At 44.2% G+C, this 26,413-nt stretch overlaps 1 protein-coding gene across 1 annotated transcript in view; it reads left to right on the forward strand.

Moving 5' to 3' along the window:
- GPBP1 (GC-rich promoter binding protein 1) overlaps window positions 1–26,413 on the forward strand; it is a 59,336-nt gene that overhangs the window by 17,359 nt on the left and 15,564 nt on the right. The window contains exons 4-10 of the mRNA XM_053299661.1: window positions 9,834–9,953; window positions 16,623–16,746; window positions 20,621–20,844; window positions 20,999–21,065; window positions 24,034–24,218; window positions 24,609–24,746; window positions 24,942–25,103. Coding sequence (XP_053155636.1) covers window positions 9,891–9,953; window positions 16,623–16,746; window positions 20,621–20,844; window positions 20,999–21,065; window positions 24,034–24,218; window positions 24,609–24,746; window positions 24,942–25,103 — 963 coding nt within the window. The 5' untranslated portion in view covers window positions 9,834–9,890. The remainder of the gene's footprint in view (window positions 1–9,833; window positions 9,954–16,622; window positions 16,747–20,620; window positions 20,845–20,998; window positions 21,066–24,033; window positions 24,219–24,608; window positions 24,747–24,941; window positions 25,104–26,413) is intronic.

The raw sequence follows: 26,413 nt of genomic DNA on the forward strand, positions 1-26,413 counted from the left end.
ATAAGAATGGTGCTTTAGGCTTGGTTGCCTCCTCCTGCACCTTTTTCAGTTCTACAATGTCCTTATTTAGATGTGGTGACCAGAATTGTACGCAGTACTCCAGGTGTGGCCGCACCATAGTTTTGTATAAGGCCATTATAATATTGGCAGTTTTATTTTCATTCCCTTTCCTAATGATCCCTAGCATGGAATTGGCCTTTTTCACAGCTGCAACGCATTGAGTCAACACTTTCAACAAGCTGTCCACCATAATCCCAAGATCCCTCTCCTGGTCAGTCACTGATAGCTCAGATCCCATCAGTGTATACTTGAAGTCTGGGTTTTTCATCCCAATGTGCATCACTTTACACTTGCCAACATTGAACTGCATTTGCCACTCACCCAGTTTGGAGAGATCCTTTTGGAGCTCCTCACAATCTGTTTTGGATTTCACTACCCAAAAGAGTTTGGTATCATCTGCAAATTTGGCCATCTTGCTGCTTACCCTTACTTCTAGATCATTTATGAATAAATTAAAAAGCCGGTCTGAGTACAGATCCCTGGGGCCCCCGACTTCTTACTTCCTTCCATTGTGAAAACTCTCCATTTATCCCTGCCCTCTGTTTCCTGTCCTTCAACCAGTTAGCAATCCACACATGCACTTGTCCCTTTATTCCATGACTAGTAAGTTTTCTCAGGAGTCTTTGATGAGGAACTTGGTTGAATGCTTTTTAGAAGTCCAGGTATACTATGTCAACTGGATCACCTTTATCCACAGACTTGTTGACACTCGCAAAGAACTCCAAAAGGTTGGTGAGGCAAGATTTAGCTTTGCAGAAACCATGCTAGTTCTCTCCCAGCAAGGCCCGTTCTATGTGCTTTACAGTTTTATACTTGAGGATGCTTTCCATTAATTTGCCTGGAACAGAGGTTCCCTTTTTGAAAATCGGTGTTACATTGGCTACTTTCCAGTCCTCCTGTACAGAGCCTGATTGCAAGGATAAGTTATATATTTTAGCAAGGAGGTTGGCAATTTCACATTTGAGTTCTTTGAGGACTCCTGGATGGATGCCATCTGGCCCTGGAGATTTGCTAGTTTTCAGTTTCTCCTTACAGTTTAGAACATCATCTCTTGTCACTTCTATCTGACTCCATTCTTTAGTCTCCATCCCCCAAAATCCTGTTTCAGGAACAGATATATGCTCGCTATCCTCTGCCATGAAGATGGACACAAAGAACTCATTCAGCTTCTCTGCAACCCCCATATCCTCCTTAATAATCCCTTTCACTCTCTCATTGTCTAAGGGTCCACCACCTCCCTGGCAGGTTTCCTGCATCTGATGTATTTAAATAAGTTTTTGTTATTCCCCTTGATGCTTTTAGCTAAATGTTCCTCAAACACTCTTTTCTCCCTCGAAGTAGGAGGTCACGGCTCACAATGGGTTGTCTTCCGCTCCTTGCTCCAGATAGACAGGAAGTCTCAGGTGTTTCAGATAGGTTATGATCCGTCCCCCTTCTCCCAGCATGCCCAGGTGTATTTCCCCAGTTCCTTCCTGTCTTAGCTCCTGAATAGACGCATCTGGGCAGGCTCCTGCCCGGACCTTCACTTCCACCTCTCCTTTGGTGAGCTTTTCCTTACTAACATGGACCTTTCTCAGACAGGGGATACCCTACAGGGATCCCTTTCAGAGAGCACCGGGGAAGACCCTAGGGTGGTGAAGATAAAGTCTCATAAGAGACTCCGCCACTCGTCCTCTACTGACCCACATGGTCAGGGGAAGAGGAAAAAGAACTTCCCCAAAGGGAAGAAAAAGGAGGAGGAGGCTGGGGGGAGAAATCCACATACTCTGCTGGCTCTGCGACAGAGTGAAAGGATCCTAATTCAGGCCGCTTGCAGCGATTCGCTGCGGCAGCAGGGAGACCAGGACACGCACGTGGTTGGCGGGACGGCTGGGGGGAGCGGGTGCCCTCGCCCCCCCCCGGGCCCACCCACACCGGGCAATGTTTGGGGAGAGGCGTTAGGCCCTCTCCCTGCCCACCCCCTGCATCTGCCCCCCCCCCTTGCCGGAGCTATCGCAAGGGGCGGGCAAGATGGCGGCCACCATCGCGACCGTCCCCGTCTCCCCCCGCCGCGTCTGCGGCTCTCATCCTGGCGGTGGAGGCCCCCGCCGCTGGGGAACCCGCCCTTGCGGCACCCGCCATTGTGGCCGCCGCCGCTGGGGAGCCCGCCACCAGGACCGCCTTCCAATTTCGGAAGGAAGTCTTCTTCCCTTTTATGGCTTCCTTGACTATACCTGTTAGCCATGCTGGCATCCTCCTGGACTTAGTGGTACCTTTCCACCTTTTGGGTATACAAACTAACTGGGCTTCTAGTATTGTGGTTCTTCGACGTGGTCTCCGTCTTTTACACCAATGGGCTATGTGCCTGCTCATAGACCTCATAGGAACCTAACAAGGTCAATTCTCCTGCTTTGGGTGGGAACCCCACCCCCAGCCACTATATATGGCTGCACCACTCAACATCCCCTCAGCCTTCAGTAGACGTGGAATCTGCAGCTCGGCAATGAGCAGGACTATTACCATTTCCTTTTTCTTTCTTTTTTTGCACAGTAGCGGTTTTTTCATAGCTTTTTTATTTTAGCCGTCCCCTCAATTATCTCCGTGGCTCCATTCTCGGCTGGGACGGAGCTTGGTGGCCATCCAGACTGCGGTGTTTATGCCGGGCACGATGATTTTCAAGAAATGTGTTCATTGTGGATCTAAGATCCCTTTCCCCAATACTCATACTGAGTGTCTCCTCTGCCTGGGGGAATCCCACATTGTTAAGACCTGTATTCACTGCCAGATGTTTACGAAACAGACTAAAAAAATTAGGGCTTCTCACTTGTGCGCTGCCCTTTGAGACGTGGCTCTCTGTTCGGAGGCTTTATTGTTGAAGCAGTTGTTCGGGATGGCTTCTTTGATGCACTTGAAGCGATCGGACTCTGCTCCTACAGAGCTTGAACTCCCAGCCTTGGTACCGGTTCCAGTGGCACCCGTCTTGGACCTCTTGCTAGTATTGGTCCCATCGGCACCACTGGATGACTTGCCTAAGCATCCTACACCTGTGATACCAGACCCTTCCCCAGTCTCAGTACCGATTCCGAAGAAGAAAAAGCTGAAGTTGCCTCTGAGTCTGCTGGCAGGTCAACACCTTCTGCCTATTCTTAAGAAGAAGGAGAAGCCCGCACTAGTTTCTACTGCTGGCCAAGAAAACAAAGTTGTCTTCGGGACAGGACCAAGCGTCCCATGGTCTCCTAGCCAGGGAACCGAGCTCTTTGATCTCTGTTTGGCCTAACTCGCTGCTGGCAGAGAGGTCTCTTACCCCAACACCTGACTGTGCCCACATGGGCAGGGAACTCTCGGTAGTGACCAATGAGTGTGGATACGCTACCTCAGATGAGGAGCCTTATTCGCCGGATAAGCATGCCGGAAACACGATGTCGTTCGTCCCCTCTGCAGCGCCAGGAGCATCCCCTTTGAGGATGAGCCTTCCTCTTATGGTGCTTGGTTCTGGGACTCGGGCGTTGATAGATATTACCACTTTGACTATTGTTCGGACTATGGGAAACCCCGATATGGGTCTTGGTACCGAGAGGAACCTGCTTGTGGGAAAGCTCGGACTGTTTGTGATTGGCGCCAGCCCCCTTTGCATTCTGAGCGAAGGCCTCTCTCACGCTTTCTTCAGGGCTGCCTTTGAGATCGTCCTGAGTGGTGCGCTTCACCCTTTGAAGCTCCTGCTCGACAACAGGCTTCGAAACCTACCCATGTACAGTCAGCGGAGCCAGATGGCTTGGTACTGGGCAATGTGGAAAGCCAAGCAAACTCCCCTACGGTTTTGATGGCTTTGACCCAGGACTCTTTAGTGCCTCCTGAGTTGGACAGCGAAAGCGAACCTGGCTCTCCGGGCTCAGTTGCTGTTTCCCTGGGGTCTTCCCCTCTGGATATTCGGTCGGACTCTAAGCCCGTTTCTCTGTCAGAGGACCTTAAGCAATACTCTGCATATGTGGCCCGCATGGCCTCTGCCCTGGGCGTAAGCCTTGGTACGCAGCAGAAAGGGGAATTGGACCCCTTGTCCAGCCTTATTGATGTGGAGGCTAAGGTACTGGCCTCTCTGCCTCTTAACACTGCATTGTTGGGGGGGTCATGCGAAGGCATTGGTTAAAGCCAGCGACTCTTTCCCAACCCAACAGGCACTTGGAGAACTTTTACAGAGTACAGCTGCAGGATGATACAACTTTCCTGAAGAATCATCCCACCCCTAACTCCATTGTGGTGGAGGCATCTCTGCAGAAGTCTAGAGGTCAGTCATTCTGTACCTGGTGATAAGGAGGGCAGGGAGTTGGACTCCTTTGTAAGAAGGCTTTACTTGGCTTCTGCTCTCCACTTAAGGATGGCTAATTACCGGGCCTACAGTGCCAGGTACAACCACTTTTTGTGGGAGAAGGTGGCCCCCTTTGGCTCTCCTGCTACAAGATGAACATGACCTGGCTAAAGCCTTTCTCCGCAAAGCGGTACAGGTGGTGAAATAGGAGCTCTACTTGGCTAGACACTCTGTAGAGTGTGCAGCCAAAGTGATGGCCACATCGGTAGTTCTCAGGAGGCGTGCCTGGCTGTGTTCATCTGGTCTGACCTATGAAGCCCGTGCCAGGATTGAAGATCTTCCCTTTGAAGGTTCTAGCTTCTTTGCGAAGCAAGCGGATGACACGCTGCAGAAGGTCCAGAAGCTGAGGAGTATGTCTAAGTCGATGTCCTACTCTTCCTCGGCCCCTAAGCTGTAGAGGCCGTCCAGGTGGTCTCCTTATCAACAACTGAAATCTCCTTTGCAGCAACAATCTTCATCGGAATGTTCCTTTCGCGGCAACAGGTTCCAGTCTCGATACAAGTCCGGGCTCCAGCCTAGTAAACCTGCCTCTCAGAAACCGTGTCCGAACACTTTTCAAAAGAAACAATGACTGTGGGCCCTTTCGAACCTGCCTGGCTCCATTTGCAGCCAATTGGGACAAGGTGAATGCGGATGACTAGGTCCTCACGGTCATATGTCTGGACTACACTCTTGAGTAATGCAGGATGCCCCGTGTTCGGGGTCATGACTACTGTCTGCTCCGGAGTTGGACAAGGAGGTCTCTGCTCTCCTCTTGAAAGACGCGATAGAAATGGTTGCAAATGCGGAGAGCCCCAGTTTCTATTTCCGGTACTTCGTCGTTCCAAAACTGGACGGTGGTCAGCGTCCTATACTGGACTTCAGGGCCCCGAACAAGCACCTATTGTACAAGCATTTCCCAATGTTGTCGGTACTGACTGTACTGGTCCTCCTAGAAAGAGACATGTGGATTGTCTCCCTAGACTTGAAAGACGCATATTATCATGACTCGATACGCCCTCAGCATTTACGCTTCCTGCATTTCAAGATGGGGGGATCCTTTACCAGTTCAATGCCTTGCTGTATGGTCTCACGACGGCACCTAGGGTTTTTACAAAATCCCTGGTCCTGATGGTGGTTTTTCTGCAGGAACGAGAGATGCAGATCCTGCCTTTTCTAGACGATTGGCTCATCCTGGCGAGTTCCAGGCAAGCTGCCCTGGAGGCTCTTGGATCGGTCATAGATACCCTGCAGAATCTGGGTTTCCAAATCAATTTCGAGAAGTCCCAGCTGGAACTGACCTATAGGATACAATTTATAGGACTGACCTTTGATACTGGCCTAGAGAAGGTCTTCCTCCCGGAAGCCCACAGATGAAAGCTCGTGAGGCTGGCCTCCATTTTTCTGGCCGGAGGGCTGCAGACCATGCACTCAGTGTAGTGGCTCTTGGGACATATGAATGCCACCATGTATGTGCTCCCTCGTGTGCACCTTTGGATGCACGTCATTCAGCAGTGGTTCCTGCACGTGTTCAATCCTCTTCAGGACTCAACTTGTTTGGCGCATACGCCCCCTTGGTGGGTGTGGGCGACTGCGGCATGATGGCTTGAGAGTTGTCATCTGAACTTCAGTGCCCCCTTCCATGTTCCCCAGCCATGATGGGTAATTACGACTGATGTGTCGGAGCTAGATTGGGGCACTCATTTGGATGGGTTTCGCCTGAGCGACCATTGGTGGTCAGAGGAGAAAGGTTGGCCATATTCCATGCACTTAAGGGTTTCTTGCCCATGATTGCGGGTTGCTTGGTGACAATACAGATGGACAATACGATGGCGAAAGCCTATATAAATCGGCAAGGGGGGCTTCAAGGAGCTTTCTGTTCCTGTCGCTAGACCTTTGGCATTGGTGTGTGGCGCATGTGGTGTCACCTCATGTGGCCTACATCCAAGGGTCCCTGAATGTTCAGGTGGACACGTTGAGCAGGCTGATGATGGTCTCCCACGAATGGGCTTTGGACCGGGGTGTCCTCCGGAGCGTATTTGCAACATGGAGTGCTCCTGCTCTAGATGTCTTTGCATCTCGGGGCAATGCTCAATGTACCATCTATTGCTCCAGGGGAGGGGAAGGCGAGGGCTCTCAGGGCAATACTTTCATCCTGTCTTGGACAGGTTTCCTCCTTTACCTGTTTCCTCCGTTTTCCCTCATTCTAAGGGTGCTGCGCAAACTGAAAGGTGGACTGCACCAGGGACATCCTGATCGCCCCCTGGTGGCCCAGGAGGCCTTGGTTTGCAGCTCTGAGGCTGCTGGCAGTGACTTGGGTGTGCCTCCCTGCTCTTCCTTACCTGCTGTTGCAGGAGGGGATATGGGTGCTCCACCCGGACGTTCGGTCCCTGCACCTGATGGCCTGGAAGATCCTGCCGCCTTCCCAGTGAAGCTCATTCTGCTTGCGGCCAGAAAGCCATCGACGCAAAGGTCATATGAACACAAGTGTGCCCGTTTCTGTTCCTTTGCTTCTCTGCATAGGTTTGATGTGCTTCACCTGTCTGTACAAGATATTTGTACCTATTTGCTATCCTTTAAAGAGTGTGGTCTGAAGCTCTTCTCTCTCAGGGTACATTTGGCTGCCATTGTGGCACATTCGCCGGTCCCCCAGGTTTCCTGGTTTAAAGACCCGTTAGTTAAACGTTTCCTGAAAGGTTTGTCCCGTGTTCTTCCGGATGACCCTGTTATGTCACCGGCCTGGAACCTGTCAGTGGTTTTGGTGGGATTGCTACGGTCTCCCTTTGAGCCTTTGGCCTTGATTGACCCCCATCTCTTGACATGGAAGGTTGCCTTCCTGATGGCCATCACGTCTGCTAGGAGGGTGAGTGAATTGCGAGCCATGAGGGTTGATCCGCCATACCTTTAGTTTTGCAAGGACAAGGTGGTACTCTGGCCGGATGTCCAATTCCTTCTGAATGTGGTTTCCATTTTCCATCGTTCCTTGCCACTCACTTTGCCTGTGTTTTTCCCAGAACCCTTCCTCTGATGCAGTGTGCAGGTTGCATTGTTTGAATGTTAGGAGGGCATTATCCTTCCCTTCTCTGTTCATTCTATATGATGGACTTGTAAGGGTCTACAAGCTTCTGCTCAGTCCATGACTAGCTGGATAGTTTCAACAATCGAACTTTGCTATAAATTAGCAAATAAACAGTCACCTGCAACCGTTAAGGTGCATTCGGTTAGGTCCATGGCGGCCTCTGTTGCCTTTGATAATACTTCTGCCAGATTACATATTGTTTCAGTTTGTTCTCTCCTCCTTGGGTGCTAGCCTGTTATGCACCCACTGGTGTAAAAGACAGACCACATCGAAGAACTACAGGTTGCTTAACTGTAACTTTGGTTCTTCTAGTGCTCATCTGTCCTTTTACATGCCCTTCCATTCTCCCTGCTGAGTCTACTGAAGGTGGACTCCGTGACTGAGGGGATGTGGAGTGGCGCAGCCGTATATAGTGGCTGGGGCAGGGTTCATGCTCAAAGCAGAATTGAGCTTGTTAGGTTCTGACGAGGTCTCTGTGCAGGTTCATAGCAGGTGCACAGCCCATTGGTGTAAAAGGACAGATGACCACTAGAAGAACCAAAGTTACAGGTTAGCAAACTGTAGTTTTGAGTAAACTCCATGCATTCTGGAGCGAAGTGACTCTCCTGATACTGCCTTTAGCTTACTTTTCACCATATTCCTCATTTTGGATAAGTTTCCTCTTCTGAAAATTCAAAGTGTCTGTGTTAGACTGTGTTAGAGTTGGGCCACAACTCCTCCTGGGAGCCCCAAGAAGGTGGGGTTCATGGTTTATTTTTTAAATATATTTTAAAGAGTTTAGATAGTTTCAATGCAATGAATAGTAGTCCCTCCCCCATTCATAAGTAGAACAGTGTGTGACCTTAATTGCTGTGAACTCTGAACTTGGAGTTCACAGCAATTAAGGTTGCACACTGTTCATTGCATTGAAACGGGCTAAAATATTTTTTAAAATTATAAAAAATAAACCATAAATCCCACTGACTTGGGGCTCTCGGGGAGAGTTGTGGCCATACTGGCCTTGCACCTAAGCCCACTTTAGTGCCCTGGCACCCCGCAGGGGGGCAGCTGGGCATCCTCAAATCCTCATTGTTCACTCTGGGAAAATGCAAGAAATTGAAAAATCTTTTAAAAATCATCTACTGTTGCAGGAGTGTTGGATTGCTTTGGGGTTTGGTAGGTGGTAGGCACCCCTGTGTGCCTACCACCCATCCCATCCCAGTTTTGTGCCCCTAGGTGCTCTGCATAGGGAATAATGGGCCGGTTCGAGTCCTCATTATATCCTACGTAGTACCTTTTAGAACCAGTTTGAGTTGGGGTTGAATTTGAACCAAACCAAGGGGGCATTTGAGCAAAACCAAACCAACCAACCTGGTTCGAATTGGGTTCGAATTTGAACCAAACAGTCCAAGCCGGTTTTGTGCACATCCCTAGTATGTACAAAGGAATTTAGAAAAAATCCAAGAGCCAGTGCCATCTACTGGCAAGCAGTCAAAATGCAAAAGCAACATTCAAGCAAGACAGACAGACAGACACACAGAGGGAAAGACAGAGAGGAAGAGATGGTATATTTGAGAGCATGAGGGACTGGCAAGGGGAGGCAAATACCCCTTTGCCTCAAATGAGGAACCGCCTCTGTTGTGTTATTGGATGGGAAAGAATGGCAGTAGAAAACTTGTAGATGAACTAAGATGGGGGTTTAACAGGTAAACACTTGCTTATATTTTGTAACTTTAACTTTCATAGGAAATGGGATTGATAGTGGAAGATGGAGCACATTATGGCTTTGCTGTTTCTTCTGTGGGGCTTTAAAGTGTGATTGATATAAGCTATCTCAAATATTTGGAAGTGGGAAGGCAAAATATCTGGAATAGGATAACTGAGATAGGTAAACCACCAGGTTAATTCGTACTGCGGTTTGTTTAGCATTGCCTGGATGCTCTATGTCACTGTCCTTTGTTTATGTACAGGCTCTTTAACTTGTACTATTCATGCAGCCCCATCTTATACATGTTTACTCTGGAGCAGTTCTCACTACGTTCGGTGGGTCTTAAACCAATCCTGTGCTTAAGATTTCAGCCTTAAGTTTATTGCACATTTTAGGCAAGATCTAATATTTGCAGTCTTTGTTTTATGTACAAAATGAACCATAGAATAATTGAACATTAAGTACCTTTTGTTTATACAGTGAGATCTTGGTGCAGAAGCCCATGTATGAAAGTGCAGAATTAAGAGATGTTTTGCTTCCTTCATTTGTAAGGATTATCTTTCTCACGGCAAAGATGCTGAGGATGAGAAATATTTATGCCTTGAGGGGCACTGGAATAAAAAGGTGAGAGAAATATTTCAAATTCCATTTCGTTCTACATAACAATAAATCTCATTTTTTGACAGATACTTGCCATGAGGTTTTGAAGCCTTGTTTCACAGATTTGGAGAGACTGGACCTAAATGGCGCAGCATGACTTTGCTCCAGCCTGGCTTAATTTTCCTTCTCCACCATCATCATCCAAGGTGTGTTCCTTATTGCCTGCTAAATCACTAGTATCAGAGCCTGCTTTTCTTTCACTTTCAAAATGACAAAGTGGTGTAAACGAAAGTATATTTGGCTTAAGTGACGGGACATTTTCTTTTAAAAACATACACACAATCTGATTTTTAACTTTGTGTATTTTCAAGTTCCTACTTTTAAAAAGAACAAAGGAAGAAGGGAAATTGCCAAATATGAGAGCAGAAGTCACTGTTTCCTCTAAGGTGCGTGCATGTGTGCGTGTGCACCAACTTCCAGGCTCCCGCACAGCCACTGCCTCCTTCCCCCCACCCCACGGTGGCCTGACCACCCCCTCCTTCTCCAGTTCTGGCTGCAGGATGGGCAGCCAGGGGAGGATGGAAGGCAGTGCAGAGAGATGGGAGCCTGTGGGCACAGGAGGATGAGGTGGCAGCTCCCCCCCTCCCCACAGCTGCAGGGGAGGATGGGAGGGAGATGTGTGGCGGCGGTGGCTCCACCCCAGGGTGGATTCCCTTGAGGAGCGGCACATAAATCCTATGGGGGAGCCAAGTTCCAGAGTTGAAGTTCCTGAGGTCTCCCCTTACTAGTCAAGACATAGATGGAATGCCCCCTGACAGGGGGTCTTTGCAGATTCACACTTTATTTGTGGGGTGCAAAGATGACACATTTGTGGGAATAGGAAAATGACTGACAAATTCTAGAGGGCTAGAAAAAATAATTGGTTCCAGCAAAAATAACCAAGAGTGTTGGAGCCTCTGACAGATGAACAGATGTGTTGATGAAGACTAGAGCTCACTGCATTCACACATCTAACAAAGTGGACTTCCTCTCCTTGAAAATACTGTAACAATAAATTTGGTAGATTTTAAGATGCCACAAAACTCTTGATTATATAGGGAGAATCAAACAATGCCTTTATTAGGACCAACCAAAAATAACAAAGTAGAGTGCAAGCTTTCCAGTCACAATAAAAGTTCCTTCCTTCCTTTCTTCCTTCCTTCCTTCCTATTGGACCAACACAGCTACTTATGCTTTTTAATTCTAAAAGGAACTCAGCTGCCTGAAATGCCTTCTCCAACACTAAATTTTAGTTTGCACCTTTTCATATCACTCCATATACAAATCTCATACACAATGCAGGCAAAAATGTATTTTTCTTCAGGTCAATATTCAGTCCAAGTGAATATCCTCTCCCCCACATTCCTTCTTCCCCTGAAGATGCACTTCAGCCCCACATATGTGGTCCAGATTTGTGCCCCAATAATTTCAAAGGCCATTAGGGCTGCCAGACCCCAAAACGTGAGAGGGCTCCTGTACCTGATGGGAAAGCTGCAACTGGTGAAATTCTCTCCTCCTTGCAAAGTTTAAAAACAAGCAGGCTTCTCAGAGTCTGGATTTGGCAACATTGGCTTCTATCTGGCCCCCCACCCCTCTGCAGCTACCTGCCTGCAATCCAAATCACTGCTTTCTTAGTCTTGGGTCTGAAATCCATGCATACCCACATTCAAATCAGGTTGGTCAATATTCTGCAGCCCTATTTGCTTGTGTACACACCACACCACACACACTGAGATGCAGGACACTATGTGTTGGAAACAAAACCAGTTATGTAGATAATTTTGTTGTCCAACTGAGAGGAAGGGTGACAAGGCAAGACACACAAGACTGGGTCCTGCCCATGTCATCCCAGTATTCACACATGGTGCAGCTGGTGGGATTGCAGTTAGTACTCCATACCTGTGGTGGCCTCCCTCCCCACCGAGAGACCAGAGGGACTGGAGCAATGGTGGTTAAAATTTTTTTGCACGCTGCGCTTTGCATGGTGCAACAGCTTCTCAGCTTTTAAAAACTTGCTTTTAAATTGTTCTGATCATTTAATTGTTGTTTTATGGTGTTTTTAATTGTTAATCATTGTTTTATGCTTTATAATTTTTGTTTTAATTATTAACTGATTTTAATGGTGTTTTAATGTAAACCGCCCTGAGCCTTTTGGAAGGGCGGTATAAAAGTTTTAAGAATAAGAACAGGTCATTCATGTGTGAGTGAGTTATATGCATACACCAACTTGATGCTGTTGTACAGGACAAAACTCTTTCTGTTCACTGATCATAAAAATTAGAGGGAACAATTGGCAGAAGTCTTTTGCACAATCTCAAAATAACCAATAATATTATTTTGATATGGTGTGGGAGAATATTCTGTTTATTTGCTTCTGAGTGTTATGATTCTTGAAATGATGACAAATTACCTTCTTTGCACTTCCCCTTTTTGGTCTTATGGTTTTAAAAGAGGAAAAAACACCCTAATATAAACATGCCTACAATTATTATGGCTGACCTACTGTGTAAGGGTACCGTAAGCCTAGTAGTGCTGTTTGTGTAAGTTGTGCAAATGCAAAATTTGCTCACATTGCTACACAAGAGTAATTCCATTTTTCTGCACTTGTCTGACTTTATCCTAGATATTGGGTTGTGTTCCAGATCATGCCTCAGGAAGATAGGAAATAGAATTCAAAGCCTTTAGCCAATATCTGGTAGTTAGGTGGCGCCGATACTCCAGTTCCGTTCCTGTCTCGCCTCAGGCAACACCGCTTTTCACAGAGCTCCTTACCTTCTCGTACAGGCCGGCTATTTCTGCCTTCTCCTTCAGCTGTTTCCCACCTGCCTTCGTTTTCTCTGTGTGCAAGGGCAAGAAGGGAGTCCTTGGTTTGTGTGTCTGGCAAGTTCCAAATATTGCTCTCCCCACCCCCCTTTGAGTTCACTCTATTCGGACCATTGGCTAGTTTCTTCTTTCGTTTTTCTGTTCACTTCTTTTTACTCCCTTTGGCCGCATGACCCCCCCCCCCCCCGCAGGGGACCTTCGGGAGGCTCTTCTTTGGAAGGTAACTCCTCCGAAACGCTGGCCATGAAGAATATTATCTTGCTTAGTAACTAACATGTCTCACTTCTTGAAATTGTAGATATTTCTTACAGCCTGATCCAATGCATGTTTACTCAGAAGTACATCCTTTTTGTTTAATGCAGGGCAGCACAACTTTGGCCTTCCAGCTGTTCTTGGACTATAACTTCTATCATCCCTCTGGCCACTGTGGCTAAGGATGATGGGAGTTGTAGTCCAACAGCAGCTGGAGGGCCAAAGTTGTGCAGCCCTGGTTTAATGGAACTTGCTTCCAAATAAGTTTGCATAGGATTGCAGCCTTGTCCTTCAAGTAAGTGGTCTTGCTTAGTATCCTGAATGTGTATACAGAGAATTGAACAGAAATCTGTCTTTAACAGACTTAATTCTGCAATGCCAAGGGGATGTGGACTACATAGCCAGATATGTTCATTATGCTCCTAGATTATATAAAACTTTTACTAATTCAGATCAGTATGTTTTTAATTTTTCCAGTTGCTATGCTTGCTTGCTGCTTCAGGAGATAGATGTCTTTCCTTTCTATCCTTGGTGCAGGGCTCAATAAACCCCAGATACTAGGACACAACAGCACCTAGAAATCTAACCATGACACCTAGAGAAAACAAGACTAAATGATTGCTTCATAGCAATTCCACCTTGTGAACCACAGCTCACTATTGTTGACCCTTCTTCCTTCCACTGTTGCACTTCCTGCCAGCCCCTTTTCTCTTTCTGAGGAGTCCTAGGCACATCCTCCTAGGCGCACACACCCCTCCTTTAGCATGTAGGCAAATGAACCCCCTTTGCGTGGAGGAGTATTACAAGAAGTAGCCAGATTCTGAGAGCAACAGCTGTTACTCAGTGCAGGCAGGGTGGGTTCTAATGCTGGAGAGGGCAGTGGGGAGGCAGGAGGTATTGACTGTTGCAAGTCAATACCTCCTGGTAGTAGCTAGCAGCTAGCCTCCTTTCTCCCTCTTGTTGCTGTGTAGAGAGGAGGAAGTTCTGGGCTGTGCATTCCATCCCCACCATGAAATGGTCACCCATCCTTCTGTGCTTCCCATTTCTCCTTCCTGGGTGGTGCTCTAAGATCCATCACTGCTGCTGCTGTAGCTTTGTGTACTCTGTGACCAATTGGTACTGCTGCTCCACCATCAGCAACTGGCTTGCTCGCTTCCTGGCCCTCATCTCCTCAGTACCACATTTTCCTGTGGGTTTTTTTGCATGATAGGTGCTGATGGGTCATGGAAAATTCACAGTCAGAACAGCGGTAATGGCAATGGTGGTAGTGGTAGCAGGCATCACAACATGCCCCGGGAGAGGGAAGGTGGGAAGGAAAAAGGTTGGGGGAGGATTTCTTACTCAATATAAAAAATTTGAGGGGGGAATACTTGAGTAACATATTTTCAAAATATGGTAAATATTTATAGAAGTTAAGTTAAAAATTACAGCACACATAAGAACACATATGCATTTTTCCCTGAGTAGGTTGACTCTTGACTAGGATATTCAGAGGTAGATTTATTATATACAGGAGGACCTCACCATTCACTGATCCAACATTCACTGTTTTGCATATCTGCAGTCGGGTAATTAACACCTGACCTTGGCATAAGCAGGGGGGAAAACTAACGGGCAGAAAAGGGTTAATTCTGTGTATCCGTGAAATCATTTCAGGCCGCCAGTTTGAGTGCAGGAGCCATTTTGTAGCTTGTTTCTAAAGAAAAACACTTTCCCCATGATTTTTCTTGGGAAAATGGGGCAATTGGGTCTGTGGGGGCGGGGGGCATTTCTGGAGATCAGAACATGTTAGGGCACTCCTATTTTTCTGTTTTTCGGCCCTTTTAGAACCATTTTCCAGCCTCCAGGAATCTAACCCCCCAATTCAGTTGACTTTAATGCCACGTAATCTGTGGTTCCGTTGTTGTAGGGTAGAACAGAACTCCTGTGGATAATGGGGTTTACCTGTAACATTCAGGCAGCCCTATTTCTTTTCTAAATATATTACTTGTAAAATCCATCTGCCCTCTCCCCCTGCTACAGCGTCCGTTACCAAGTCCAGTAATTTTGTCAAGTGTCCATTGTCTGGTTCCTAAATTTTGGGGCAGGCTCCTAGATACAAAGAAGATTTGTCATTGCCATAGCAACTTTAAATCAATGATGTAAATTTACATCGATCTTAATCTGTTTTGCATATGGGTATAGGTTATTGCAATTCTGTCCATCTACAAAACAATGTGTAACAATGAATCTGTGTGTTTTAGTCTCACTGAAGTAAATACCGTGTTTCCCCGAAAATAAGACAGTGTCTTATATTAATTTTAGCCCCAAAAAATGCACTAGGGCAATTAGCGGTGCATCAGAAATTACTGCTAGGTCTTACTTTCGGGGAAACAGGGTATTGTTTAGTAATTTTTCTGTTTGGTTACTAACATATATTTTCCATTGCTCTGCTTAAACTCAATTAAATCTTTGACATAAGGTGATGGGAAAGGAGAAGCAAGCTAGCAATATGTTAGGAAGCCAAACATTTGTATGGTAGCTCTTATTTTAAACTTATTTTCTCCTCTTCCCCTGCCTCTCTCTGTGTGATAGAGGTACTGCCTTGGCAAACTTGGAGGCAAAAATAAAAATACTGTTTGGTTCTTTTAACAAGTAATGCTTGCTTGCTTGCTTCTGTTGAGTATCAAGTTGTTTTCCATTTCACAGCAGAGAAAAGATCAATAATAGCTTGAAAGGTCATAAATCAATGGAACTTTAATAAAACTCACTTTGATTGCAACATAAGAAAACATGATAGAATACTAGCTCCACCACATGCTGAAAATGCAGATTGCAAGCAAAAGCTGTGTTTTTAGAAACTTCTACTTAATCAGTATCAAGTATATATTCCAGCAGGCCTTCACAAATTTTCTTTAGATCTTGAAGCCAGCCCAACAACTTAGGAACCAGACAATGAACTCCTGACAAAATTATCAAACTTAGTGACAGACATTGTTGAAGTTGGTGGGATGGTAAATGAGCTTTGCTTTTACAAGTAACATATTAAGAACAGAAAAAGGGCTGTCTGGGACAGATACAGACATGAGTGAATAAATCTACCTCTGAATAGCCCAGTGTAGCCACCAAGGTTAATTTTTTTAGGCACTGTGGCTCCCTGGTGCCTGGGATTTATGAAGCTCTGGATTACAAGGTGTGTGTCAATGTTTTGAGCTAGCAGGTTTCCCAGTGGCTGGGGTGACCACATAACACATATCTCAAAGAAGGGATAGTACATAGCATTGAAGCTTTGAAAGATCCACCGATGGCTCAACTTTCTGAATAAGTGGGCAGTCTTGTCCAGAAAACGGAGTTTGATGTGCATGTGTTCAGAGCAGAGAACAATACCTTCTATAGCCATCAGTTGGCATCCCTTCAGGTTTATAAGTGCAACTCATGACAATTTCTTGTGGTGGACTATGGAACACATGTAGAACATGTCCTAGTCCAGCACTCTAACCACTACACCACACTGGCTTTCATTCTCTAGAATGGCATGGTGCTGCAAATTAATTTCTCTATAGGTTAAATTACTTTTAACTTCCTTGTGGGCAAAATTTGTCTTATTGAAGATGTTGTGGAAGTTTAACTGCTTTGATTTCAACTTTGGAAAGATTTTGAAGGATATTTATAACATTAAACCTTTTCAGTCTTGTATGCAAACACTCTGTGCATTTTCTGGATCAATATTGATTATCCTTGTATTGCTGGCATCCTCATGTAATGGTTCTGATTGCTTTCAGTCATCACTGAATTTTGAGAAGCCTTCCGAAAGCTTTTCGTGGACAGAGAATCGTTATGAAGTTAACCGTAGGCGGCACAATTCTTCTGATGGATTTGATCCTAGTAATGGCCGTTCAAATGGAGGTTCGTATATATAGGGTGGCAGCCTATTTTATATAGCCTTGTTTTGAGTTTCTGGGCACCACTAATTAGTAAAACCTCTTGATTCTGTTCAGTCTAGTCACAGAACTACTTTTTAGACAAGGAGGTCTTGTCCATTTTCAGTGGGTGCCTTTGGTAGATCTGGTCTTGGGGTAGCAAGCATGACTTGTCCCCTTTGCTAAGCAGAGTCTGCCCTGGTTGCATATGAATTGGAGACTACATGGATGAGCACTGTAAGGTATTCCTCTTAGGGGATGGAGCCACTCTGAGAAGAGCATCTGCATGCTTATATGCAGAAGGTTCCACATTCCCTCCCTGGCATCTCGAAGATAGAGCTGAGAGAGACTCCTGCCTGCAACCTTGGAAAAGCCACTTACTGTGTGTAGATAGTACTGAGCTAGATGGATCAATGGTCTGACTCAGTATATGGCAGCTTCCTATTTTCCTATCATTTTTCCTGGTCCATACGTAGAGTGTTAACGAAAAGATACCTTTTGTAATACATGTCAGATTACTTTGGGGAGCATTAGGATTTGTGCTCTACCAGGACAAAGCTCCTTCCTGTCTCTACCTGTTAACTTTGAATTCCCCCCCATCTCCTCCTGCAACCACCTATGCCACATCTCATGTTACTAAGGTTTCTTCGACCCCTGAATGACTTTTTGGATGGCTCTGGAAGCTGTGGTAACAAGGAGCGTCCTGTTTCCCACAGTGGCCCACTAGGCACTTCTGGAAGCCCACAATCAGGAGATAAAGGCATGCCAACCAGAGAAGCAGCATACAATCTCTTTGGTTTCGTGGAATACTTTTTAACCAAATGCTGCAGTACTAGGACTTGATCTATAGTAGAATGGCCAGCCCTAAACCCCACCTGTTCTGCCAAAATATCTTCTAAATCAATCCAGTCCATTAACTTTTCATACAGATGCCTAGCATAGATCTTACTCACCACACTTATTATTTAGTATTTTATTTATTTGTTACATTTATATTCCGCTCTTACTCCAAGGAGCCCAGAGTACATTGTTACGTTTCTCCTCTCAACCACCCTGTGAAGTAGGTTAGACTGAGAGAGAAGTGATTGGCCCAGAGTCACCCAGCAAGTGTCATGGCTGAATGGGGATTTGAACTCAGATCTCCCCGGTCCTAGTCCAGCACTCTAAACACTACAACACTCTGGCTCTTAGCGGCTTATGGGATGGTAATTGGCAGGATTGTTTCACTTTCCTTTCTTATAAAGGGGAATTATTATCTCAGTTCCCCAGATCTTTGGCACCTTGGAAGTGAAATCATTTGCTTTAAAAAGAGAAGCCTACATGGGTGCCCACCAGTCCAAATTATCTCAATTGTTATCAAATCATTTCCAGGGCCTTTGCCTGTTTTAAACTGCTGCACCAGGGAAACTACTTCTGATGCTACTGGTGGCCATTTTGGTATGGAATCCTTGTCTAACTCAAGAATAACTTCATCTATCTCCTGTGTGGCATACAAATTAGGAAAATAATCCTTCAACATTTTAGGTAGAATATGACAAACTGGGTGAGATGAACCATAGGATGGTTGCATTTTAATAAGTTGCCAGAATACCGAAGAATTTTTTATGTGTGCTGCAGCCATCAATCACTGCTATGATGCTTTTAAGGCATTTTTCTTTTTTGATTTTAACTGTTTATTTATTGTTAAATTTATATACCACCTTTCATTAAAACAATCCCAAGGCGGTTTACAGCAAAGTTTAAATACAAGATTGTAAAAAAGACATAATTAAAATACTAAGCTAAAAATATAAAACAAATCTGATTTAAAATTTAAAACAAAAGCAATACAGAGTACAAAGCGCAGCAGCAGAGACAATCATGTAAAAGCCTGGGTAAAAAGCCACGATTTAACTTGCTTTCTAAAAGCTATGATGGAGACTGAGGAGCAAATAGCCACTGGGAGAGCATTCCAGAATCTGGGGGCAGCAACAGAGAAGGCCCTGTCCTGCGTGCATGACAGCCGAGCCTCCCTTATTGTCGATACCTGGAGTAGAGCCTTCTCAGATGACGTCATCAAGCAGGCAGCAACCCTTGGGAGCAGGCGGTTCCTCAGGTGTCTTGGGCCCAAACCGTTAAGGGCTTTAAAGGTCAAAATGAGCACCTTGAATTTATATTTCCTTTTCTGGTGTAAATTTATATTTATAAATTTATAAAGGAATTTATATTTCCTTTTCTGGTGTATTTTTGGGGAAGATGATTTGCTGAACCTTCTCTATAAGCTTGATAAAGCCTAATAAGTTCCTCCTTTGCATTATAGCATTCCTGATCAAACCATTCTATAGACAAATGGGCTACATTTATAACTTTCCTTGTACTAAGTGATGTCAAAACTGGCCTTAGGACCTGGGTTAAATTTTCATAATTGTCTAAACTACAATTTTTTGTTGCATTTGCCAGTTCTGCAATACACACATTTTGCAACAAATCTGATTCCAGGGCTTAGGGTATCCCCTTACCCTCTCAGACCACTGGAGAGGGTTGAATTTCAGCCACAACACTTAAGCAAAAATTTAACTCCAAAAATGGCTGCCTTTCAAATGGATTAAGCTGTAAAAGCCCAGCAAAATGATCACTATCAGAGTGTTTAGCAACTTTAAAATGGTCCAGATAAGCTGCCATGTTATGTGAGACCATAATATAATCAATTGTGGACTTTTTAGACCAAACCCAATAGGTGAATTCTCCAGGGAAATCATCAGGTGCTGCACCATTGAGCAAATGCAACTCCAGTTTGCATTTGCATTGCATGACCATGGTTTTTGCTAGACAAAAACCTGTAAAGTTTGTAAACTCATCCCTAAACTGCCAAATAGCGAGAGGTGGAGGAACATCTTCTGTTTGGGGTGAGCAGCTTTTAAACTTCTGATATGATAGAGCATTTCTACTCATTCTTGCATTGAATTATAGTAAAGCCTTGGGGGAAAGTACACTGCAGCCTGTCTACATATTCCTCAAATTTACCCCAAACTTATATAACTTGTGTACTCATCCTTATTGGTGGTATATATACATTTATTAGAAGCAAACTGGTACTATTAAATTTAATCATAATTGCCATTGCATAGCATTCAAAAGTTGGTAACTTATTGATCGATGCCTGTAGTACAGTAGAAACTAACAGCCCCAAGCTCCACATAGCCTACCTCTTCCCTTCTCCACCACAGCCCCCAGAAAATAAGAAGAAAAGCCATCTAAATATGGTTCCTCATCAAGCCAGGTTTCCTGTACAAATATAAAATCAAACCCCGATATATAATTTACAAATGCAACGTATTTGACTCTTGACCTCCAGCCTGTCACATTCAAAAAAATAAAGATTAAAAGCCGCAATGAGGGGATAGAATATCATTTATAATATAAATGAATATACATATTTGTCATATTCGTATTTAGACAAGGATGAAGGGGAACCAATGGTCTGCACATTCTCTTGCTTTTCCTTGTTCTAGATGGTCTAAACCTTGATTGAAGCTACTTTTTAGAAAAACATCCTCTTTAAGCTGTGATTGTCACCAGCAGAGGTTGACTTTCAAGAGATTCATGCCAACTCAGATTAAAATGAAAGCTGGTGCACTCCTAAACTCTCAAAATTTGTCTTTAATTAGAGTTTAGGAAGATATCAAATTCTTTTTTAAATGCAAAAACCAAGTGAAGTGATGGCTGGAGTTCTATCAATCCCTAGAACTAAAACTAGATTTAGTTACACAAATCTGAACCAACCTCTACAAAATATGCTAAAGGTTATTTTTCTGTAATCTTTCTGCAAAGTGCAATTCAGGACTGCTTGTAATATTGTGTTTAAAACTTCTAAATTCAAGGGCATTTGGGAAGGAAAGAGAGAAATGGCTGGCGTTCTCAAGGCAGAAATGGCTCTGAAAACACAAATCACAGAGGGGGATACCATGGGGGATGTTCACGTGTTCGTACCAGCAGCTTCCACTCTGGGAAAAGCCAAGGGCTACATGAAATCAATGCACCTGAGTGTGAGACTTTGAAGAAGGAAGATAAAGAAGAACCAAAACAATTTGAAGCTGAAGATTTTGTAAGTTAATTATAATGCCTTCAGGTATTGTGAAATGTATAGTTCACTTGTGAAAGTGAACTATACTTTGATGCATTATATTTCAAACACTAGACATTTTTCAACCAATCTTCAAGTAATCATGCTGTGTCTTTTTCTTTCCCCCTTTTAAAAGCCCTCCCTGAATCCTGAATATGAGAGAGAACCAAACCAGAACAAATCATTAGCTGCTGGTGTTTGGGGTAAGAGCCTTTTAAATACAGAAAAGCTTTTGAAGTCAGTTTGTTGTAGACAGAAGTTAACATACAGGAACATTATTGTATCCTTCTTGTACTTCTGTTTCCTTATAGCATAATCTATCCTGTCCACAGTAATCTGTTGTTAAAATTGCATATTGCTTCAAAATGGCTTTTGATTCCTGTTAAAGTTCCTTCTGATGGTTGGTAAACACATTTCATCATTAGGTAGTGTCAAAAGTCATTTTTGGCCAATACATGATTTTCATCAAGTCCCTGTGCTGAAATATTTCTAATTTGAATTTTTGAATTCTGCTTTGGAGTGAGCGACTGGAGCATAAGTGGAGAAAGACTCGACTCAAATCTGACAGATTGCAACATAGAGCACAGCTAAAGATCTGTGCTCAGGCAATATGTGTGGCAAAGAGGTGGTTCTTTTCTGTCCATATTGCCTCTGCGAATTCACATCCATCGGAGTTGTTCAGGATTGTGAGGGGACTAGTATCTGCTCCCCCTCCCTCCCTTGAACCAGAATTTGGAGTCATCAGTTACCTGCTGCGATGTGTTTAAAAGAGTTTTTCGCAGATAAAATCTCTTGGATTTGGGCTGACCTAGATGGAGACTTCACAATTAATTTGATGTCTGAACTGGAGGTGCCCAACTACTCCTCTTATGTGATTCGACTGGATCAGTTTCAGTTTGTGACTCCTGAAGATGTGGACAAGCTGCTTGGAGCGGTGAGGCCTACCACTTGTTCTCTTGACCCTTGTCCAACATGGCTTGTTCTATCTAGAGGGAGGCTGTTGTAGACAGCCTGGTGAAAATCATAAATGCTGCTCTGAAGGAGGTCAGGATGCCTCCTTGTCTTAAGAAGGCAATCATTAGACCTCTTCTAAAGAAGCCTGCATTAAATCCCTCAGAGTTGAGCAATTATAGGCCTGTTTCCAACCTCCCATGGCTGGGCAAGGTAATTGAGAGGGTGGTGGCCTCTCAGCTCCAGATGGTCTTGGAGGAAACTGATTATCTAGACCCTTTTCAAACTGGTTTTCAGGTGGGCTGTGGGGTGGAGATTGCCTTGGTCGGCCTGATGGATGATCTCCAATTGGGAATTGACAGAGGAAGTGTGACTCTGTTGGTTCTTTTGGATCTCTCGGCGGCTTTCGATACTGTAGACCATAGTATCCTTCTGGAATGTCTGAGGGTGTTGTAGGTGGGAGGCACTGTTTTACAGTGGTTCTGCTCCTACCTCTCGGATAGATTCCAGATGGTGTCGATTGGAGATTGTTGCTCTTAGAAATCTCAGCTTAAGTATGGTGTCCCTCAAGTCTTCATACTTTCTCCAGTGCTTTTTAACATCTACATGAAACCACTGGGAGAGATCATCAGGGGATTTGGAGCCAGGTGTTACCAGTATGCTGGTGACACCCGGATCTACTTCTCCTTGTCAAGTTCTTCAGGAGTTGGCATATCCTCCCTAAATGCCTGCCTTGAAGCAGTAATGGGCTGGATGAGGGAGAATAAACTGAAGCTGAGTCCAGATAAGACAGAGGTACTTACTGTGTGCAGTCAGAACTCTAAAGACAATTTTGATCTGCATGTTCTAGATGGGGACACACTTCCCCGAAAGGAACAGTTTCACAGTCTGGGAGTACTTCTGGATTCACACCTCTCCCTGGTTTCTCAGGTTGAGGCGGTGGCCAGGGGTGTTTTCTATCATCTCCGGCTGATACACCAGCTGTACCCATTTCTCGAGATCAAAATGACTTCAAAACAGTGGTACATCTGTTGGTGACCTCCAGACTTGACTTCTGTAATGCTCTCTACATGGGGCTGCCTTTGTATGTAGTCTGGAAACTTCAGTTGGTTCAGAATGCGGCAGCCAGGTTGGTCTCTGGGTCATCTCGGAGAGACCACGTTACTCCTTTACTGATGGAGCTACACTGGCTGCCAATAGGTTACCAGACAAAATACAAAGTGCTGATTATAACTTATAAAGCCCTAAACAGCTTGGGCCCTGGGTATTTAAGAGAGCGTATTCTTCACTACAAGCCCCACCGCCCATTGAGGTCATCTGAGGAGGTCCATCTCCAGTTACCGCCAACTCATTTGGGCAGTGATAAAACTGCCGCCCTGTAACCAGAAGGTTACAAGTTCGATCCTGACCAGGGGCTCAAGGTTGACTCAGCCTTCCATCCTTCCGAGGTCAGTAAAATGAGTACCCAGAATGTTGGGGGCAATATGCTAAATCATTGTAAACCGCTTAGAGAGCTCCGGCTATAGAGCGGTATATAAATGTAAGTGCTATTGCTATTGCTGTTGCTATTTGGTGGCTACACAGAGACGGGCCTTCTCGGTTGCTGCCCCAAGATTGTGAAATGTGCTCCCTGCTGAGATACGATCCTCCCCATCTCTGGCAATTTTCAAAAAACACTTGAAAACCCAACTTTTCACCCAAGCTTTCTCAATTTTTAGGTTTTAATTTCTGGTTTATTTTAAAATGGTTAAATTATTTTTAGCTTTTTGTATATGTTTTTAACTTGTTTTATGCTATTGTTAACCGCTGAGAGATGAAAGTTTGGGGCGGTGTACAAATTTGATAAATAAAAAAAAAAGCATAATTATTTTATTAGACTTATAGTATATGGTACAAATTGTTTCCCCTGCTGACCTGCAGATCCTTGAAAATCACCACCACCAGAATATGAGGCTGTTCTTGTTCATACGATGGTTGGGTGGGGGAGTGAAAGTAATTTTAATATATTCTGTATCCTAGGTTTTTAAAGAAGGTATATGTTGCTGTAATCCAACTCTGTCAAACATCTGATGGGCCAAATTTTGGTGTGTTCTCTCTTGTATTTTTAAAAATGGCTACAAATGCTCTGATCTAATGCCCTGCAAAGGGTTAGGAGAGGTGGCTATTGTCGTTTTTGTAGCTGTGTAATCTGGGATGATTTTTGTTTTTGTTTCTTTATAGAATATCCTCTGAATCCTAAATCTAGATCTCCACGAATGCTGGTCATTAAAAAAGGCAATACAAAAGATTTACAGATATCTGGATTCTCTGTGGGAGGAAATGTTCATTCACAGCCAGCTAAGAATGGAACTGGTACAAGTGTCTATAAAGGTTTAGTCCCTAAACCTGCCATTCCTCCAGCAAAGGTGAGATTTTAGAGTGGTGTGTCTAAGAAGGGTGTGCTAATATGCTTGCACTTGTGCTGCATAAGTCATTGTGTACAAAATGGAAATGAAGCAAAGTACATGTAACTGCATTTGCTCATATTTGTCCCTTGTTTTGTTTGTGTGATCCCTTTCTTCTTTGCTTCTATCTTGCTGTCTTGTAAAAATTTGGATTCCAAGGCCTCAAAGACAGGACCTTGTCTCTCTTTATGTCACCCTGGAAGGTGACATAAGAGACGGATGATGGCATAGAGACTGATGATGACATAGTATAAATAATGTTCTTGTCTGAAAAATTAGTTTCAGTTTGATACATTAACAAGAAGTCTGTTAACTTGCTGAAAAAAACATCTCTCATTTTAATTTGCTTAGTCTACACAGTGGAAAAGCCAAACAAAGGAAAACAAACTTGGGCTTCCGTTTCCTCATGAGTCTTCATATGGTATTGGAAACTTCAGTGCTTTCAAATCTACTGCCAAGCCTGTTGGATCACAGAACTCAGTGAAAGAGGTACTGTAGAACTTGGAAATATATAGCTATAGTTATTTTGTTTGGGCTATATCTAAATTTGTCAAGCTGTGTCTGTCTACCTGTAAATTTGCAGAATAAAATGACCTTTAGTGCCATTAGCTCAACAGTTGTTTTTTTTTTAAAGTTAGTGCTTCTCAACTTGGTATCTTACATTTTTTATAATGTTCTTCCCAGTGTAATCGGTCAAACTCCTCATCCCCAGTTGATAAGCTTGGCCAGCCTCGTTTAACTAAATTAACGCGAATGCGCACTGACAAGAAGAGTGAATTCTTGAAGACGTTGAAACGGGATCGAGTTGAAGAAGAAAATGATGAGAATTGTGTTGGACAAGAGAAGGTACTGGCCATATATTTTCCTCACTAGTGATGCATCCCAGGTTTATTGTTTCAGAATATTGGAAACAATTAAATAGCTTTTACTATCTGATAGACTTGCATCCACTCTATTCTGCTGTTTTTCTTGATCTGCACTTGCTATCTTGGTGTTTGAAAAATCGGGTAACCATGTTTTCCCTGTCCCACTGACTCTTGGATGGTAGCAACAGCATAGATTCACACACCATCCTCTCCTATGCCTAGCTTGTGTGAGTGAAGTGAAAGAACTTCAGTTATTGGATGTTTGCACAGGGGCATATTTTGTAGTCTCATTAAGTCATTTATGTCCTACCACTCACTAAAAGAATCTCAAGGTGGTTAATGACATTTCAAAATAAAGACAGTGTGTTGAATCCTAAATAAGGCGTGCGTGGATATGTGAGGGGTGGGTTTTTTAAAACTTCTATCCCCCTTTTTGCTGCCTTTTGTCCTCAGAAGGGTCCCCAACCCTCAGGAGTGGATTTTTGGGGACCACAGGAGGCTGTTGTGGGAGGAGGGGGTTCCCTCCTGGGAACTTTCTCATGCACATGCTAGGGTCAGGATAAAAAAAAAGATAAACATTACTGTTTTAAATTGGAATACTAGCAGCAATTAAGTCAGATTCCATGAAATGCTAGAGAGAATGAAAAGTTCAACCATTGCTTGAAAGCAGACACTGACACCACATCACATGTTAAATCATCTACATGTTGATGGCTGATTCTGCAGCACATGGAACTTTTACTTGGTCAACTGCATGATCTAGCCTTTAACAGACCAATTGCCCCATATGTTCCCCCCCGCTTGTCCTGAATGCTTGTGACTTGATTTTGAAATGTCTGAGTAAAGGCCCACACTTTAAAAAGTGTTCTAAAATGACATTTTTGTACATCATATCAAAATTGTTTGGCACAAAATGCTTATCTTCAGGACTATGATGCTGTATGGGTGCATAACTTGTAAGCTGCATTAAATAACTGGTATGCGATTTGGGCACCAATCTTTTAAGATGAAAAGTAATCTGCCCAAGTTGATTGTACAAGTTCACACTGCTGGGTGTGGGATCATCATCAAATTAATGTAATTTGTGTACATAGTGCTTTGCCAAGAATGAAAAAGCAGGTTTCTGCCACAAGGGACTTAACATCTGGGTATCGACACAAGGAAGGCATCAAAGGAAGGGGAGGGAAATGGAGGAAAGGATTTTTGGACAACAGGGTAATCAACTCATCAAGAGAAGGGGTGGGGGAGAGAAGAGTTTTGGGGAGATTGGACTGAATGGTTTCCATTTTG

The sequence above is a fragment of the Hemicordylus capensis genome, chromosome 2, assembly GCF_027244095.1.
Source record: "Hemicordylus capensis ecotype Gifberg chromosome 2, rHemCap1.1.pri, whole genome shotgun sequence".
Lineage (NCBI taxonomy): Eukaryota > Metazoa > Chordata > Lepidosauria > Squamata > Cordylidae > Hemicordylus > Hemicordylus capensis.